We start from the raw sequence: 14217 nt of genomic DNA on the forward strand, positions 1-14217 counted from the left end.
AAACTTATGCTTTCATCTGTTTATTCAACAAGATGTCTTTAGGAGTTTAAAAATAGGTTGGACACCATTCTTCTTTGTGAATAATACAGACAGCCATTTAAAAAAATCAGCTTCACTGTATTTTGTAACACTGTTTAATAAGAGTGAACCCATATCAGTATTCCTAAGATGTAAACAACGGGGAACTGAAGTAGCAAAGGAAACACATTAGGGATCGTTTATATAATAGACAAAACCCTTACATTTTCTTATTGCCTTTATACAATCAATGCATAATATTTAAGCAAAGCTGAATCCTTACTAAGCAAACATTTTTGCATATGCTGCCTTCTCTTTATCTTTCTGTGCCTTTATCTTTTGTTTGACTTTCAGCAATTCTGCCTGGATAGCTGCAAAATAAATATGTAATATGAGTTATTTCTCAAAACATCCAAAAAATTAGGTTGACCAACAAATGTCTAAGTATGATAGTTCTCTACCCCTTGATAAAACTTTTCTTCTCCAGAGAGTAACTCAGCCCTATTAACAGAAAACTTAACTGAGAAAACAATTGCACAAACACAAAAATCATGAAGCATAATTTTAGAAGACTGTCAATTCAGAGAACTCTAATTGAATTAAACAGATTTGCCTTCTCCCTCTTCCATCAGAAAGGGCAGTTAAGTGCCTCCCTTGTTTGACCAGCAATAAGAGAGCAAAAATATATTTTAATATCTAGATCTAGTATCACTACTCGTAGTTGGTTTATTTGAAAAACAAACTTATTTTTGTCACAGCTTTCCAAAGCTTTCCTTACACAGTAGCTAGAATACTTAAGTTATGGCCAGATTCATCTTAAAGAATGGTCCCAAATATTAAATTCACCATAAATACTGTATCTTTTAGTGCTGTGCTTTCAACTAGAATTATGGTAATAAGAACCAGATCTCAAGTGATACAACAGAACAAATAGTATTCAGTTATGTGAAAATTAGTATTCTGGAGAAGGACTAGAATGTAAGCTCTTTGAGGGCAGGGACCTTGACTATCTTGTTCACTGTAGTATGATCAGTGCCTGGCCCAATAACAGGCATTCTGTAACATCTGTTAATCAGTAGGGTACAATGATTCATAAGAATAAATTCTTAAAGGACAAAATGAACTTTCACTACAAAAACTGCCAACTTACCTTTATCTTCTGGTGCTATCTCCTGAGCTTTCTTAAGATCAGCCTTTAATTGTAAAAAATATTTAATGAAATATTAGATGTATGATTTATGAAGGTAGTTGTCCATTTAAAAAAATTAAAATTTAAAACAAAATTTTACCAATGCTTGATCGTATTCTTTTAATCCTTGCCATCCTTGAGCTCTACGGTACAGTGCTTTGGTATTTGATGGGTCTATTTTAAGAGCCTACAAAAAGTTATAAAATTAGTATTTTTATCTAAATATTAAGTATTAAATATATATGCTAGATCTCAACATATTGCCTGTCAGCTCCAAATCAACTCTTCACCACTGTGATAATGGAGCTGGACCCTGTAAAATCTCTCCTCTGCCAGCCAGCACAATGTTTTGTCAGTAGAGGGCACTAAATGGATATAGAAGAGAAAGATGTCTCTTCCAGGTTCTAGTGTGCTCCTCTCATCAGGCTCCTGCAGTGAGCTTGGTCAACAGCACAAAGCAGCTCCCAGCAGGCAACTTCCCCAGGCACTCCAGTGAATCCCACAAGGATGGTACCCAATGAACTACTCTACCACCCAGTGAGTCACAGCCACGCCTTCTCCAATGAGGCCTGGATCCCAGTCCAGGGGCCAGGAGAGGTGCCTCTTCCCTTGGGGTTCCATGTCAGCCTAGAGGGAGCAGCTGCCCCTGTATTTTATATATCTGCTATTCCCATATTCTTTAGACTTCTCTTACCAGCCAATCCCTCATTATTCCAATCGCATCTTAGATATTCTTTTATAGTAAACTGTGTTGAAATTACTATGTGGTTTCTATCTCCTGACTGGGTCCTAACTGATGATAAAAAACATTTTGAATAAAAATTAGTATACACTCTTACTTGAAATCTAAGGGTTTTTTTAAGGAGCCTGAGTAACTTTTAACAGGTCTCTGTTCTGAAACAAACATTCTAAAAATACTATATTTTGTTAACATGTTTTAAAGATCAATACTCAGACTTTACTGAAAAGGGTATACTGTCTGGCTCACAAAGGGCAAAAAGAGATCTAGAGTGAAGACCAATCTCCTTTGATAACATTTTCCCTCTGTTGTATGCTCCCTTCTAAATATATTCACATCCCTTATTCCACCTACCCTACCAAATTAGGACCTCATTTTATTTCTACTTGCTCTGGGCTAGCTGATCCATGCACATAGCTTACTAAGCAATACCCATAAAAATTACTGGGGGTGGTCTAAAATATATTGTTTAATTTGGAAATTTTTTCAAACTATACAATAGCACGAGAGTGATAATTGCTCTATCTGAGGAAGGTAATGCTGCCAACCTTTCTAGCTTTATCAGTGAGTATTCCTGGATGCCCCCATAAAGACAGGTGACCTTTCCGTATGTTCCAACAGTACCCAATCTCCCTATATAAGTCCTGGTGACCCTAAATTAAAATTGACTCCCTCTTCCACCAAATAAAAAGTTCCTTGAAGGCATGAGTCTAGTAAGTGACAGAAGTCTAATTAAAAAACATGTCTGACTCCACAACCCACATTCTTAATCAGTCCTGGCTTTGTCTTCCAATGCCTAGCACATAACAGATGCTCAATATGTTAAATGAATAAATGAGCTGATATATGTGCTTGGAGGAAAAAAGAAAAAGTAACTTCACAGATAATAAGTGACATAATGTTGTAAACAGAGAAATAAGATGACTTAAATTATGTTTCATCTAGTCTTGTTAGGTCCTATGTCATAAGATATATTAATGTATATAATATATACATTTTGTTCAAGTTGATAAATCATAACCCAACTCCTTTAGAAAGTTCAACATCAAACAGACTCACCTCCAAACAACTGTCAATAGCTCCCTGCCAATTTGACATCTTCAGTTTACAAGCACCAATGTTCAATACACAGCTTAAAGCTACTGGTTGCAGCCTGGATCCATCTGCTTTCTCAATAACAGCCTTTGAACATTCTACATATCTGGAGAACACATTAATAAAAGTCATATGGAATGCAACATAAACAAGACTCTACTTCTTCAACTTTGTCAAAAAGTGTTATGTCATTTCTGGTACAAAAAGCTCATCAAATGCTAATATTAATATTCTTAATGGACACAATCTTTTTATTAAATACTTATTTTTCTTTGGAAGATTTATTTTTCCCAACTTTTTTCCCCCAAAGTGTTCAAAGAGGCCAATAATAAGAATAATCAAAGAATAATCCCAAATATAAAGATAATTATGCACTATTAACACTTTTCTATCTTTAAACTCAGGTCCCCATTATGTACTTTCCAGTGTAACTATGTCTGAAACCAAGGTTCTCATCGAGGGAAGAGGGCACAGGTGAAGAACCCTGCAGCGTTGGTTTTGAATTGTGTTTTAACAGTCAGTCATGTGCCGCATAACAAAGTTTTGGTCAGTGATGGACTGCATGTACAACAACGGTCCCATTAAGATAAGCACCATATAGCCTAGATGTGTAGTAGATTATACTATCTAGGTTTGCCTAAGTATACTCTATGATGTTCACTCAATTGACGAAATCAGTTAACGATGCATTTCTCAGAACGTATCCCCATTGTTAATTGACCCAAGACTGTAGTTCCTGGCTCTGTGCATTGAAAAGGTCCCAGAAACAATGAGCACATTTGGCACCCAGAATTTGGTTTCTAAAGTCTATCCTCACTGAAAAGAATCAAGACTCCTTAGTGAAGTTGCTGATACCAGATCTGGAAACAAGGTGAAGTATAAGATGAGCCTGGAACATCTTGTGCCAGAAAGCAAGTGCTCACAGATAATAGGAATATGTCAAAAGGATATAAGGGGGCTTCTACTGGACAAAAATCTGGAACCCTTTGAGCATCAAAAAGAATGATGGTAACGGTATAATAGGTTAAACTGAAAAAAATTCACAGGTCTATAATGATAGTAAAAGAGGAAAGGAGTGTGGGGAGGCTCTTTCAAACAAGAATGCCTGCTAGTAACTGCAGAATGAATGATAAAATTAGAAAACCACAGTTCTGTAACCATCAATGTAATAACTAATTCAGGCAAGGGTCTTCAATGATGCTGAAACCACTGAGTGTAAGGTTAGAAACTGGATATTCGCATAATCTCACAGTATCATCTCACAGAGTACTTCTTAATTATTTACAAAGGGGAAAAGGTGCTTTGACAACAGAGACATCTGGCTGACACCACTTTACCGAGTGCCAAAACTCAAAACAGGCCAAAGTGACATGTGCCTTCAGGATATGATATTGTAGGAAATATATAAGATCACCTACCTAGGTCCTCTTGCCAAAATATTTAATCTCAAACTAATCTTAAGAAAGCAATCAAACAAATCCAGATGGTATTCTATATACCTGACTTAGACTCCACAAAATGCAAGTGACTATAAAAAACATAAGAGTAGGGACTGTTAAAAATTAGAGACTAGAGACATAAAACCAAATGATACCATGCATGATCTTGGTTTGGACTCTAAAGTAAAAAATTGAAACAATGGTGAAATTCTATTATAGATTACATATTAGATAATATTGTATCAATGTTATTTTGGGAGTATTTTATTTATTTTGGTGAGGAAGATCAGCCCTGAGCTAACATCTGTTGCCAATCTCCCTCTTTTTGCTTGAGGAAGATTGTCACTGAGCTAACATCTGTGCCAATCTTCTTCTATTTTATATCTGGGACGCCACCATAGCATTGATGATCAGTGTGTAGGTCTGCACCCAGGATCCAAACCTGCAAACCCTGGGCCGCTGAAGTGGAGTGTACAAACTTAACCACTACACCACCAGGCCAGCCCCCTGGGAGTATTTTAATGGTACTGAAGTTATCCAGAAGTAGTCCTTGTTTCTTAGGAAATACTTGCTAAAATATCTAGGGGTAAAGTGTCAAGGTATCTGCAACTTCCTTTCAAGACAATTCTGCAAAAACAAATATAACAAATGTTAAAAATAGGTGAATGCAGGTAAAGGTACATGAGTGTTCATTTACTATTCTTTCAACTTTTCTGTATTTTGAAATTTTTCAAAATAAAAAGGTGGAAGCAACTAAAGAAATGCAACTATTTCAACACACCTGGTTACTCTGCAAGTAATTTGCGAAAAATAGAATAAACAACTCTGAATTTCACTTTATAATTCAATTTATAAGTTCTTAAAAGTAATTTACTAAAAATATTTTATTACCTTAAAACTTTCGTGTATTTTTTAATGGCCATCTCCCAGTTCTGGGATTTGAAAAAAGTATTTCCAATGTTTTTTAAGTCTTCTGTTATTAATAAAATTTTATCTATCTGTATAAAAGAAAGAATACAAATACGTTGAATTTTAGTAACATACTTTAGTGCTAAGTTCTAGCATTAAGACAGATATAAGAAGCTCAAAATTCAGTATTAATCATTTTTAGTAATTTAAGTAATTAAAGTTTGATTAATCTGAAAGTACTCACATCTTTTAAGTCTATATCTGCATCCTCGGGGAAATCTGGATGACTGTCACCAGAACCATCTTTTGGGAATATTCCCCAATCATCCCCTTCCTTTAATTCTCCGCATTCTGCAATAACGCACAACTGTAAAAATAATCCCAAACTGTAGAAGTGCACTACCATGTTGAGAGATTAAAAAAAAGTCTAGGTTTAAAATTCAGCTGCCAAGTCCCGTGCAACACTGTCCAAGTCACTTCTAAACTTACAGACTGATATTAGGAGCCTTCAGCTATCTGCTCTAATTACAATAATGCCCTTTATATACATTCCAAATAATACAATGTCACTATTTTACAGAAGTATATTATTGCTACTCAGCAGCTCAATGGGCAGAGAGTAAAGTGAAAACTGCATCATTCTCTATGTAATTTTCTTTAGGTGGGACATGTGCTGTCAATTTACTACTGTCCTTCCTACGCTGAGTGACAGCCTACCTCCCGCAGGTATTTGAGTTCCAGTCCCACTCACAACCCTGCCGATTAGGCTGAGGAGTAGTACAGTCATTCTGATTCACAGACATTTAACACAAGGATCTTTAGTTATATAATCTGGCCTAAACTCTTAAGCAATTTATATATGGATGAGGAAACAGGCCAAGAAAAGTTAAATAACAAGATCAAGGCCAAACCACCAGTTAAATGGCAGAGTCTGGACAGGATTCTTGGTTTTCTGTCCTCTTTCTACCATGTACACACTGACTCAGTTTTGCAGGCACAGGAAGACTTAAGTAACGTACCAAAAATCACCAAGAATGAAGTTGAGATAATAAATATCTCCTTTTAAATTGCCCTAATCTTCCCCATTGCGGAAACCAGTTTCAAAGAAAAAGTGGTAGAAAAAAATTATCCTAACGTTTTCCAGATAATAATATGATCTTTTTACTTACATTTCTTTAAGTGTATTAAAGATAATAAGACAATAAGTGTATTTCAGTATAACTTTTTACTTACTTTGGCAGGTTTTTCACCTTTCACTTCTACATTTTCCAGTATCCTTGCCACACCCATTCCTTTAATTACTTGGCCAAACACCACATGTTTCCCATCCAAATGAGGAGTTGGAACCGTTGTGATAAAGAACTGAGAACCATTTGTATTGCGGCCTGCATTTGCCATGCTCAATAAACCCTCCTGATCATGCTGTAGAAATAAAAATTATTAAGACAACCAAGGTTACAGGTACTGGTCTGAACTGTTTTTTACTGACCATTCACATAAAACTAGGGTGGACTGCAATACCATTTAGGTCAAACAATGTAGTGTAATTTTACTTTGTATAAATTGCAGCCTTTAATTCACAAAACGTGAGGTACTTAATCACTTTTAGACTTTAAGAAAAGCTTATGAAACCAAATAAAATAACAAAAACAGCAGAGTGGTGGTGTTATTTCTAAACTGACCATATTGAGAAATGCTCATACTTCATATTTAAGGTGAAGATGCTGCATTAAGGAAATGTAGTAATTAATGTTGTTAGTGCCGTCAAGTTGATTCCAACTCCTAGTGACCCTGTGTAGAGCAGAGTGGAACCCTGCCCAGTCTTTCTGCACCATCTTATCTGCCAGCGCTGTATCAGACAATGCTCTGCTGCTATTCAGACGGTTTTCATGGCCAGTTTTTTTGAAAGTGAGCGGCCAGGTCCTTCTTGTTAGTTTGTCTTAATCTGGAAGCTCGCTGAAACCTGTCCACCATGGATGACCCTGCTGGTACTTAAATACCGGTGGCACAGCTTTCAGCATCACAGCAGCATACAGCCACCACAGCATGACGGCCCACAGATGGGCGGTGTGGCTCCCTGCCCAGGAAACAAATCCAGCCATACGGGTGAGAGCACCGAATCTTAACCAGCTAGTAATTATACTTTGCCCTTTTTTATAATGGATGCTCTTTTTTCTGAGAAGACCTGAACAGTCTTCCCATTTTTATGGGCCTACATTATGATTCTTCCTTTACATACTGATAACTGGAAACAGTGACTGGGTATTTAATTTAGACAGGCCATTCAGTTAGATACTTTCCTAATCTCAAAAGAATCCAAATATTATGGCTTTCATCTCAAGTAAATCAATTCTTCAGAGAATGTCCAGAGAAAGCGCTGCATACATCGTGAAATCAAATTTTGATGTTGGCATCAACCTGTTCAAAGGTTCTGTGAAATCCAATTTCTTCATCTTTCCACTTTATCCTCAGGCTTTCTAAATTTACTCCTCCCTGAGACATGCATTCTAACTCTATGTTAGTCTTCCCACTTAAAATGCCTTTTACCCCTCCAATCTAAGTCTAATTCAGCTTTCAAGGCCACCAAGTTTGTAGAAGGCAAGCACTATGTGTCCTTTCTTTTGATCAATGGGGTCATCACATAATGTTAATTTTCAATCCTTCTGGTAGCGTCCTTTTTTCCTTTCTAAAAGTTTGCTGCTTTTCCCACAATATTAAATAGAATATTAACTTTATTTCCTCAGCCTCCTACTGCCTTTGTCTTTCCTCATTCACATTCCTCCTCCAAAACGGCATTTGTAATTTAGTTCCTGTCTAACCAAATCTCAGCCACCTTGTGAGGCCCAGTGTGCCCAGCTTAAGTATGCATTCTTCCTCAATGTCTTCCCCAATAATCTGAACCATATAAAGCAAACCTTTCTGCTATAGTATATACAGAAATTATCAATCAATTTAGCAGTTATTTGAATACTCTTCTTCTTCACTTGTCCCATGTTTTAATCTTCTCTTCCCAGGTAAGATCATAAATTCCTTGTCAAGAAAGCTTTTCATTTTTAAAAACCCTTTGGTGCCAGTGACAGTACTAAATATATACTTGTAATCAATAAATGCTGTTTAAAAGACTGATAATATTTTCCTTTCAAATTATCCTAATTACTTTGCTCATATTCCTCATTTCCAAAGATTATCACTTTACTTTTGTCCTTACATGTCCATTTGACATGTAACTTGAATGATGCAATATAACCCAATTACATCTTGGGAGAACGAAGGTACAAAGGCACAGGCTACTAATGTCCTTCAGGAGCCTGAACATTAATTATATCCATTAGTTTGCAAATGCCCTGACATCCTGCATATTAGTGATGGTTTTGTTGTTCTCCAAATTCAAGTATAAAGATTCACAAGTTACCAAATTTCTGATGAGAACACTTTTCCTGGAAACAGTTTGCCACATGGTGACCGCACTTAAAAACTCATTGGCTTTCCTAAAGCATGTAAACCTGGATCACACTGAAATAATTATCATATTTTTGCCAAATAAAATCCTTACTGAAATTTTTCCATATTAAAGATGCATATTTACAAATATGATACCTTCTAAAAGCAAAGGAGAATCTAAGCAAACCTGAGACATTTACTGGTGTTGTAATCCAACAAGTATCCCAGGCATATAACAACCTTTTTTAATCAGCAATGAGCATGCATTTTGGTCTACTTTACCTTGTAATAGAAATTTTCATCTTCAAATTTTTCACCATAAATACTTTCTCCACCTGTCCCATTCTGATTTGAGAAGTCTCCACCCTGAATCATAAATTTCTTAATAACTAAAAAACAGGAAAATAGCTATTAAAAACTAAGATATGGATGACTTCAGCAATGTTAACTTATCAATACGTAATAAGAAAGACAACTTCCTAAAACATGAGTCCAGTCATGTCACTCTCCCGTCTCTCCCCACCTGTCACCACAACAATGCCAAACTCTTCAAAGGCTTTTCACAATCTGAGTCCAAACTACTTTTACTGCCTGATCCCCCACTAACACTCAAACAATTAGTTCAAATGGCATCTTGCCTACAAAACTGTCAGAGACTCCAAAGTTGGATCTCCTAATTTTTCTCCCATAGTATCTCGATTCTACCTCCATTTTCTAACATATGAATGTATTATCATAATGATCCATCTCTTAACAATTAACTCCTTATGTAGAGCACTCTGTTTTTCATCCTGTAACCATGGGCATGGCTGGGCACATAGGAGTTACTCAATAATGTCTATTGAATAAAGGTCAATTATTCCCAGTACATTCGTTATACCCTAGGAAGTACTTCAGCAAATATTATCACTTGGTGTCAAGGGTTCCAAAGACCACTCCCAAGTTCAGAAATTCCCTAGGATACCAGGACTCAACATTTAATTGTCTTACAGTGATAGAATAAGGATACACAGCTGGGTGATAAAAGAAAAAGACAGAGGCAGAGTCTGGAAGAATCCATGTGCAGGCTTCCTTATGCTCTCTCCCTCCCATGAAAGGTCACAGAGCACACCCTTCTCCCAGCAAAGCAGCAGCAACATGTCTATGATAATTGTGCCCAGGAAAGCCCATTAGAGACTCGGCACCCAAGGTTTTTACTGGGCCCGATCGTACAGGCACTCTGCCTAGCATGTACCAAAATTCCAGACTCCCAAAAGGAAAGCAGGTGTTCAGCATAAATCAAACTGTTTGTACAAATAGTCTGGGCATAGTAAACCACCCTTCTGATTTAGGGAATGGTTCAAGGGCCACGTTCCCAGATTCCAGCTAATGGCCACCCCTGCAAGCAGATCTTTCTAATGAGCAGGCTCAGGCCTGCTATGCTAACTCTTTTCCACATACACTATTAGAATATTTTGGTATTTTATTAAACATGAAAGTAAATCAATAGTTTAAATATTCAGAAATCAATGTTAATTTTTTTCCTTTTTTTTTAAAGATTGCACCTGAGCTAACATCTGTTACCAATCTTCCTTTTTTTCTTCTTCTCCCCCCCAAAACCCCCCAGTACATAGTTGTATATTCTAGTTGTAGGTCCTTCTGGTTCTGTGATGTGGGACACCATCTCAGCATGGCTGGATGAGAGGTGTGTAGGTGCACACCTAGGATCCAAACCATCGAAACCCTGGACTGCCAAAGTGAAGTGCGTGAACCCAACCACCTGGCCATGATGCCAACCCTTGTTAATTTTTTCTTAAGTTTTTTTTAATGTTAACTATTCATATGACTATAGTTTAGCTTATTAGTTTATTCCCTAAGAAAATTTATTGAGTGCCTATTAATAACTATATTAGATGCTCAAGACAAAATACTAAGAAGATATAGTTCCTGAACTCATGGAGCCTGCAGTCTATTGAGGGAACCATCAAATCACTAAAAAAAGGTATGATTACAAAGTGCAATACGTAGTATGACATGTCATCTTTTAATCACACATCACACAACGGTGTCCAAGACTCTGAATCTTTAAATAGGCAGCAATCTTCCCAAACAATCCTGTCCAAGTAGTAGATATAACTTTTTTGTCACCTGGCAGTCAAGTTACCTAAGGTCTACTTAACTATCCCGGCCACAGCCTTCTTTCTCAATCTAATCATATTAGACTGAAGAGTTAGAGGACTGGTGAAACTAGGGTGGTCCATTTCTCTATAAATATACCTTAGGACCTTCCCATAATTAATTCCACTTTTCACAGCCCAACTTTTATGAAACTGAGCTATCACCTCAGATGTCAAAGCATCCTCTTGGAAACTAATACAAATTTTTAACTTTCATCCCTTGCTTAGTGTTTTCTTCTCTAACTCCTACAGAACAGGATTAGATTATCTGTATTAATCAGATTCAAAAAATTTACACATACTTCGATGGAAAGGGCATCCTTTGAAATGGAGAGGTTTCCCAGTGGTGGGTCCAATGCCTTTTTCTCCCGTACACAATGCACGAAAATTTTCTGCAGTTTTGGGTACAATATCTGCAAACAATTCTAAGACAATTCGACCAACTAAAAGAAAAAATGAAATTGTGTCAGTATGCAAAACAAGCCACCAAATAGGCAAATGATAAAAGGACAGTTGGTAAAATTATAGTGACTGAGATAACCAAGTTCCCTTTTTTGTCATTTTTCTAATATTCAAATTTAGTCTACCTAAGGTAAAGTATCACGTATCTAAATGAATTTGAAACAATTACTTTTCTACATGTTACAAAGGATCATAAATACAGTAGCCAGCAGATTAGCATCATATAAGGGAAACCATGAAGTACAAATGGCTTTCAAATTCTGAGTAATTTCTTTGATATGTATTCAGCATTTCCAATCACCAAGGAACTAATAGAAGAATATTAAATATCCTTTCAGTGGTCAGGTTGCCCGAGTTTTACATATAGCTGTAGCCTCTGTGCTCTGTGGAACCTGCCTAGAGCTGCCTCTGAAGCAAAAGCTGAAAAAGTTCCCATTCTAAACAATTCCCAAGGCAAGTAAAAATAAACCTGGCACTAGTTTCAAAATAAATTGAATGTACATATGTGTGTGTGTATCCATAACCATCCACGGGGTCCCGGAATCCCGATGTGTCCGGTAGTGTATACAATCTAACACACTGCCTGGCCAGCCATTCAAACACGTTACAGAATAAGAGCAATTCAGTTGCAAAGCAACATGCTAATTCACAAGACTTTATCGGCTTCTGAGCTGCGACTGTAACCTAGGTAACCGCATTGCTACACCAAGCTCATTTTCCCCAAGGCCAAAACAGAGACAGTGTTCACCAATCTGACTTGACCTCTAAGTTAAGAATCAATAACAAGGAAAAAGCAATAAGCAAAAGCCACTTTCATTTATAACTAACATAGCAATTGCTGATGTAGCTCGCATGGCAAAAGACATGGCCTGACTACAGCCCAACAGACGCATATCCCCGGGGGTTTCTGAATGTCCTACTGCAAACGTAAAATTATCTTATTTTAGGTCAACTTGATGGTGCAAGGTGGCGAGGAGGTGCAACCAAATCAGGAAAGAGAAACCTAAAGGCCGTCACAATTCCCCGTACCAGAAATTTCCAGAAACTTCCGCGCGACCGACAGCATTGGTACAAGGGCGGGAGCTCGACCCAGCCCCGGAGGTCTGGGCTTGTCCCCGCGATCCAGTCTGGGCAGCCATCCCCCTCCGCGTCACTGAGCAGCCCCTGGGCCGAACCGCGCCCCACCCTCAGGGTCCCCCGAATCCTGAGAAGCCCAGCCTCCTCCGGGCCACTCCGCGAGCACCAGACTCCGCTCACCTCGCTCCCCTCCGATGTCCACGTCAAAGAAGACTCGGGGGTTACTGGGGTTGGAGGGCTTCGCTTGGGGGGACGGGTGCGACATCTTGACTCGCACACGCGTTTGCAAGCCGGCTCAGAAAACCTCGTGGCCTCGCCGCCCGGCAGCTCAAACCCGGGAGCGCCTTTCTCCCAGAAGAGCAGGCGGCGGCGCTGGCGAGCCACTTCCGGCGCCAGGGCCCGAGGCCGCAGCCCGACTTCCGGCGCCGCAGACCCGCGGGTTTCCACGCGCGGCCGCTTCTCCTCGCATCTTCAAGCGCTGGCTATTTTGTGGTTCACTGAAGTTGCGGCCCCAGATCTTTGTATTTTCGCTGCATTTCATGGCTTTTTCGACCATCGTGGTGTAGAAGAGCACTGGAAGCAATCATCCCCATTCCAGTCTCAGGTCAGCCACCAACTGGCGTGTGACTACTTCTCTGAATCTCAGTGTGCTTGTCTTGAAAATGGGAATAAAGATGCTTACCTCGGAGGGGCCTTTGGAGGATTAAGGACGTCAATCACTTAAGCACAATGCCTGACACAGCCTGGTGGTCGCTGTTGCATATTATTGTTGCCATGTTATTATAATTTGATCTTCATGTTAACAGTAGAAGTGAGAGCGGTGAGGCTAAATGCTCCGGACAGCTGAAGCGGAGAGTCCAGCAGAGAGCGCAGTTTCCTGATGAAACTGCCTTATTATAGTCCACTTTTCCTTTAAGAGAATTCGTGTCAACATTTTACCTATTTATATGAGAACATAGTCTCACCTCTTGAGAAAGTCTAATTTTGGAGAAAAGTGGTATGTTCCTGTGTAGATCCCTTGGGCGCCAGTTCTGTTGGAGCCCAGCAATTTGGATTCAGCCTGCTGCTTACCTTACCAGTAAGGCATAAGGTATCTTTAGATGATTAAGTTTCTGTTTTTTTCTTATCACTGGGTAAAAAGACATGGTATTTGAATGCAGCACGAATAGAGTATGTGTCTGAAGCCAGGAGCTGTGTGTCCCTAGCTGCAGCCACTGGCTTTTTGGAAGGGAAGACCGGTGCTGATTATCCGCTATGGGAACTGCCACCATGGAGGGGGCTACAGACTCGTGTCCTGCTTGCTGCCTGGTCTCAGGAGATGTAAAAATTAGGAGTATGGTTAAAGGGCAACCAGTTTCCTACTCTCAGCTTGAAGTGGCCTTAATATGCACTGGGCTAAGCATTAAAGTTGATGTTAACAAAGAAAAAAAGGAATGAGTTCAATATACACTGCATACTAGGAGTGTGACCAAAGAACAGTCATTTAATTCCGAAACCTTCCTTTTCAGAAAAGTGGAAGAGTGGGGTATGAGAATTGGAAGAGATAATGTGGATATATTTGCTTTGTAAATTCTAAAGTATTGTTACGCAAAGACTGTTTTTAAAATCCTTGTGACAATGAAATACTATGGGGTCTGGATTCATTTTAAAACACCCTACTCTGTGCCCCCTCTTTGTTGAGCAGCAGCCCTG

General features: G+C 38.6%; 1 protein-coding gene across 1 annotated transcript; it reads right to left on the minus strand.

Annotated features, from left to right (window-relative positions):
• Nucleotides 1-118: 118 nt before the first annotated feature.
• Nucleotides 119-12898, minus strand: PPID (peptidylprolyl isomerase D). Its single transcript, XM_046656020.1, has 10 exons — nucleotides 12706-12898; nucleotides 11289-11429; nucleotides 9113-9219; nucleotides 6623-6811; nucleotides 5634-5756; nucleotides 5372-5478; nucleotides 3006-3147; nucleotides 1308-1394; nucleotides 1169-1211; nucleotides 119-389 (listed from the first exon to the last, which is right to left on the minus strand). Exons 1-10 carry the CDS (start codon nucleotides 12788-12790, stop codon nucleotides 301-303), a joined length of 1113 nt encoding a protein of 370 aa, XP_046511976.1. The 5' UTR covers nucleotides 12791-12898; the 3' UTR covers nucleotides 119-300.
• Between the last annotated feature and the right edge of the window lie 1319 nt (nucleotides 12899-14217).

Source organism: Equus quagga, chromosome 3, assembly GCF_021613505.1.
Source record: "Equus quagga isolate Etosha38 chromosome 3, UCLA_HA_Equagga_1.0, whole genome shotgun sequence".
Lineage (NCBI taxonomy): Eukaryota > Metazoa > Chordata > Mammalia > Perissodactyla > Equidae > Equus > Equus quagga.